Source organism: Dasypus novemcinctus, chromosome 2, assembly GCF_030445035.2.
Source record: "Dasypus novemcinctus isolate mDasNov1 chromosome 2, mDasNov1.1.hap2, whole genome shotgun sequence".
Classification (NCBI taxonomy): Eukaryota; Metazoa; Chordata; class Mammalia; order Cingulata; family Dasypodidae; genus Dasypus; species Dasypus novemcinctus.
In genome coordinates this window covers 35,475,771-35,481,770 of record NC_080674.1, presented here as the reverse complement: position 1 = coordinate 35,481,770, position 6,000 = coordinate 35,475,771, and the positions used below count along the sequence as shown (strand labels likewise).

The following is a 6,000-nucleotide window of genomic DNA, read 5'->3' as shown; positions in this document are numbered from 1 at the left end:
TTTACCGTCTTCTCCTCCCTTTCTCTCCTCCCCCATTTCAGGAGCTGAGGACAAGAAGCAGGAATGCGGGAAATGAGGAAGAATCTGTTAGTCCAGAGCAAATTCTGATCACACCTGAAAGGGCGAAAAGGACTGAAAAGTACAGAACAAATGTACACGCAAACGTGAAAGAAAAAGAAAAGGCTAATACGTCACTTTCTCTGGTCACTTTCCCTGATTCTCCCACGACCGGGCCAGACGCTCCTGGCACGCACCTCCACAGCTGGGGATGCGGCAAGTGGTCACTAACACTTTAGGGAAGGCGAGGCCGGCGGTCCGCTTCCCATCCCATCCCCAAGGCGTGCCTCACCCCCGCTCCCCGCCGCGGAGGCCCCAACACGCGCTCGCCAAGGCGGCGGGGACTACTGCTCCCAGGATGCCGAGCGCGCAGGGCGCCTGCGCAGTGCGGCCGGAGCCGGCGGTCTGTTCTCCGCTGAGGAGGAGCGGGGCAGAGGAGGGAGGCAGCGGGTGAGAGTTCAGAGTTCAGCAGCAGCAGCCCGAGCCCATGATTCCCATATGCCCTGTAGTTTCTTTCACCTATGGTGAGTATAATGTGCCCCGCCGTGGCCTCTGCCCGGCCCCTTCCCCCGTCCGGGGCAGCGGGAGGTGCGGGGGTTGGGGTGGCTCCGGGGAGGAGGCGGCGGCCGCCACTCGGGCGTGCGAGTGAGTGAGGGAGTGCGAGGCGGGAGGGGGGAGGCGGCGCGGCCGCGGCCCCGGCGAGGGCAGCTTCTCACGGCGCCTCTCTCTCTCTCCCCCCTTCCCTTCCTTGGCGTCTCGGCCCCTCCGTGTCTCTCCTCCCGCCATGGGACCCGAATCTCCGTGCCCGCTGCAGTGCCCAGCCGGCTGGGGGAAGATGCCAAAATGGCGACCGGCAACTACTTTGGATTCACCCACAGCGGGGCGGCGGCGGCGGCGGCTGCGGCCCAGTATAGGTAACGGCTCCCCGCTCTCTCCCTTCTCTCCCCCTGCCTGCCCCTCCGCCCGATCCCGCCGGCACGATGCCCCGGCGCCAGTCCCCGCCCGGTGGTCCAGGGTCCCGGCCCGCGGCAGGCCCCTGCGGCCTCTCCCGCCCCGCCCGCGGCGGGGAGCGGCCCCCGTGGGGGCGGGGAGGGAGAGAGCCGAGGTTTAGGGACCTGGAGGGCCGCGGGGGCCTTTGGCGGCCCCGCGGTTAAAATGGCCTCCCGCGGCCTCGGAGCCGAGCTGCATCCGCCGCCCGGGAGGCAGAGAGGAGACCGGAGGCCGAGGCCCCTTTTCTTCCAGTCCCCGCCTCCGTCTGTGCAAGCCCCCACCTCTTACCTTCCTCCCCACTTGAGCTAGAGAGGGGGCGCGTAGAGACCTCGCGAGGAGGGCCGAGTCGCACAGCCCACCGGCCCCTTCCGCGACGCCTGTCGTTCACCAGTTTTCACCCGGTGCTCCAGCCCCCAGAGCCCAGATAACGTGTCGTTTTCTCGGGGGCCTTGTACACTGTCCTGTGGCTTCTGGCCCTTCACTGCAAGTCCTGCAAATAAACTACGGGTGTCACTGCGTTCATTGAGTTCCTCCAAGTTGAGATGTAAACATATCAACCACCTGTGAATTGTGTAGTTGTTAGACTGGAAAAGATGTGCGAAGTTTCTAGTACCGCTAGTTGAGTGCACAGCCTTGTTTTAGCAATTGAATTTAGACTCCAGTTGGGGCAGTAATTCCCCTTGGTGGTCTTTTCCCTCCGGGGAAAAGAAAGTCCTAGTGAGATTGTACTCAGTCCTTGATTGCAAAACACCATATATGAAATCTCTACCTTAAGGGAAGCTTTCATTTCTGAAGTGTCTATGGTTCATTATACATCTTATCTTAGGCAAAGGAAAAAAAAAGACGTGGATTTTAGTTGCTCCTGTTATTACTTTTGAATCGGCATCAGACAGTCTCTTTACATTCAGGCCATAAACAAACTGGACTCCTAAGTGTGTAGCTTTTATTGTAGATAGTGCTTAGAGCGGATACCTATATGTATTTGGTATATTAGCTGTTGGTTAAATCCAGATAGTTTTCTTAACTCATTTGCTTCAGAAGGCAGTTTATGTCATGGAAAGGGCATCGTTGGGAGCCAAAAGATTTGGGTTCCAGTCTTGCTATTTTATGATGTCGGGGCCATCACTTAACTTTTTGGGCTTTCGTTTTTCCTCATTTGTAAAATGAGATATTGAGCTAAATTTCTTATAGCACTAAAGCTTTCAATTCTGAGAAACAAAGTTGCTGAATTTCATGAAATGCTAAGATGTCAGTGATCTTAAGAAGTACCATTGTTTTATGTTCCACTAAAAGTGAAATAATTGCTGCCAATTAAAATATAACACTACTTTAGACCCTACTATTTCAAAATGTGTAAAAATGAGCGTTTTATTAAATTTATGTTTTACTAAAGGTCTAATGCCTTAAACCCATGTGCATTGTACAGGTCTCTTATCTGGAAGTTTATATTCCAGAAAAGCACTGAGATAACAAATTATTACAGCAAATCTTGGGGCTTTTCAAACATTGAAAAATCCTTTGCTTTCAAGTTGTGATAATTAGAACAACAAAAGTTTCGTTTACTTTGATAAAAGACCCTTTAGGACTAATAATTTTCATGGAGAGAGAAAAAATTCTAGCTAGTTTGTTTATCTGGGAAATGAGATAACTAAATCAGCTTTTTTTTGCCATAAATCTGCTACCAAGTACTATGTGTTCTACAAAAGGCTGTATTTAACCATTAAAATTTTTGCATGTTTTTACAAAAGTGTTTTGCTTAAGTGGTCAGTTTGGATGTTTTAACTGAAAAAGTCGCAGTTTTTTTTGTGGCAGTTTTAATTTTTTTTTCTAATGTTTCTGTGGATAGAAATAAGGGGAGGAAATGCCAATTAAAAGATAATTGTTTTTTATTAATATTTGCATATGTCTTTTATCTCTATCATCCAGGAAATTATTACAGAACTTTTCTTGCATTGCATTTCTAAGTTTCAGTTAACTGTAACAGCAGTCCAAATTATCAGGTTGATTGAGATGAGTGTATCTAAGGAGAAAAGGCTAGATTTTTTGACATATGTATGTATCACCACAATTAATTGTTAAGAAACTCTGTCCTGTGTGTATAAGTATAGTTAAAATTATTTACATTTAGTGGCAAGAAGTCAGACTCAATAATGCTTATGTTTTGGTTCAGGGAACAAATAGCATTAATAGTAAAAGCATATGAAAAAATGCAGTTATGCTGTTAATTTTTCTTCCTGGCTGGAAGTATTTATAATGTAACTTACAGGTAGACAACCAAGACTTCCTTTGCTTTTTTTTTTTTTTTTCAGGTTCTCAAACTCAGGGACATCTTAGGCATTTAAATGTGGATGATGTGCATGCTTTGCTTCACCTATCTTTGAATACAGATACTGTAAATTAAAATAAACATCTTTAAGATCTAAATTTAATTCAGATTCTTAGTTTTCTTGGTTATAGCTGTGTAAGGTGTTTGATTAAATTTATTTTAGATTTGGACTTAAATTTGTTAATTTTTAGGGATTCATGTTGATACAGTAAAGATCAAAATTCTCTCCAACAAAGTTCTGCTACTAATAACTTTTTTAGAGTAAAGAACTTTTTCACATCATGTGTTTCAAACACTTGTGGGAAGCATTTACTCTAAATCACTGTGCTAAAAATTGTTTCAGCCTACTGAGTGTTTTCTTCTTCCCTTGTGTAATTTTTAAGATAAATAAGCCTTTTATGCCATTTGCCGCTCTTGCAAATGTAATCTTTTAATTTTCTGACCTTTATTCCCCTCAGAAATGAAGAAATCAAAATTATGGCAGTTAAAAAAATTCATTTTTATGTGTTTGTATGTATATGTTTCTGATAGAATGTTAATTTGTGGGGTTGCATGGTATGAAGCACATCTAAGGCATGGTGAAAATATAGGAATGACTTCATGGCTGAAAGGGAACTTCATTGAGTAGTCACCCTACAGCAGCATAGTGCCTTTTTTTTTTTTTTTTTTTTAGAAGATATATTTTTAGATGGATAAGTCTAATTTTACTCTAAAAAGTTTTGGAAGAAGAACTGTTAACAGTTATAAGGACTTCAGATTAGCAAAAATAATTCTCAGTGGAAAAATTAAACCTTTTTTTATGGTTAAATTATGGCTTAATTTAAAGACCTGTGCCTGCATTTACATATCCTTAGATATTATTATTAATACAGATACCTTATCTGACCCATAAATCAAGTATAAGGAACTTTCTAATTAATAGATTCCTAGGATTACCATCCCCCCCACCCCCCACACACACACTTCATGACAGTGACAGAAGTTCTCTTAGGAGTTCTTCAGTGTTTGAATATTTGGATACAGAAATATAGTATTCCCATTATATTCCACATAGAATAGGTTATAACACTTTAGGGAGGAGTTTGCAACCAGTTTCTCTTTACTCATTCTTTAGAAAAACCTTGGATACATGAAATCTTTGTTATCTCTCTGTAGTCAAGATACTTGTTCATTACCTGGATGTCAAAAAATTTAGCTTGTTCTTAATTAAATTAGATTTATTTGGCCTATATGCAACTCTTAAAATGTGTCATTTCTGTATGAATATTATTCAACCTTCAATAAAGCTGGCTATTTAAAACAATTGTTTTGCAAAGTTTTTTACCATTTCTTATCTAATACATTGAATTCAAAGACTTTAGACTAAAGATTACGTGTGAAAAATAATCACGTTACCCCCCATTTTCTTAAAGCCTTAAGAAATTTTGTTAAATGAAAAATGTGTAAGTGGATTTTTTTTTTTTTAAAGATTTATTTATTTATTTAATTTCCCCCCCTCCCCTGGTTGTCTGTTCTTGGTGTCTATTTGCTGCGTCTTGTTTCTTTGTCCGCTTCTGTTGTCGTCAGTGGCACGGGAAGTATGGGCGGTGCCATTCCTGGGCAGGCTGCTCTTTCTTTTCACGCTGGGCGGCTCTCCTTACGGGGCGCACTCCTTGCGCCCCACGCGGGGGACACCCTTGCGTGGCACGGCACTCCTTGCGCGCATCAGCACTGCGCATGGCCAGCTCCACACGGGTCAAGGAGGCCCGGGGTTTGAACCGCGGACCTCCCATATGGTAGACGGACGCCCTAACCACTGGGCCAAAGTCCGTTTCCCTGTAAGTGGATTTTGACCATAGTCTGGATATAAGTTTAAGCACCTGATAGTGAAAGCAAGGAATCTCATGTAATGATTCTTGAGTTCTCTTCAAAATAACCTATCAAAGTTATCTTAGTGATATGAAGAAGTAACTTGTGTGGGCTAATTAGCCAGTGAATTGCCTTTCTTTTTTTCCTTTCTCATTCATTTTTACTTTTTATTTGAATGTAGTGTTAAGAATATTGTGTTTTGAATGAAAGAATGAAAGTAACACTAGTAAGGTAGAAAAGGTCTAGTCAGTAAATGTGAAGGGAAAAAACCAGGTGAACAGGTTTTTGAAACCATGGTGATGGAAATTTACTGACTGTACAAAAAAAAAATTACTGCAACTGCTAATTATATCAGCTCTTGCATTGTTGAATCAGAGACCTTAGGATGCATATTGCATGAATGAGTTTGAAATAATGAAAATTTTCTTTCCAACAGGATTTTTACTGTTACATTGATACTTTCTCTGTATGTTAGCAATAAAAGTATATGTATATGTAGCTTTAAGAATAGGGTAAGTGAAAATATTCTGGTATGGCATGCATAAGGTATATCCCTGACTGTGCTTTCATAAACTGTCTTTCAGGATACTATGATATAGTATACTATATATACTCTAATGAAAAGAGCATGAATTTGGAGCTAGATAGGCTTGGCTTTAGAATCCCAGCTCCATCCCTTAAGTCACTTGACCAAGTCACTTAACCTTTGTTAGACTATCTGGTGAAGATTAAATATAAAACTTCCTAGCCTAGTGCTTGATATTCAGTAGACATTCTAT

At 42.7% G+C, this 6,000-nt stretch overlaps 1 protein-coding gene across 2 annotated transcripts in view; it reads left to right on the top strand.

The window, feature by feature from the left end:
• Positions 1-272: 272 nt before the first annotated feature.
• Positions 273-6,000, top strand: part of ZFR (zinc finger RNA binding protein) — an 80,101-nt gene continuing 74,373 nt past the window's right edge. The window contains exons 1-2 of one of the 2 annotated variants that reach the window (XM_004484635.3): positions 273-581; positions 872-971. In XM_004484635.3, the coding sequence (XP_004484692.1) occupies positions 545-581; positions 872-971 (137 nt within the window). In that variant the 5' untranslated portion in view covers positions 273-544. The remainder of the gene's footprint in view (positions 582-871; positions 972-6,000) is intronic. The other variant, XR_011645538.1, reaches the window with a different exon arrangement.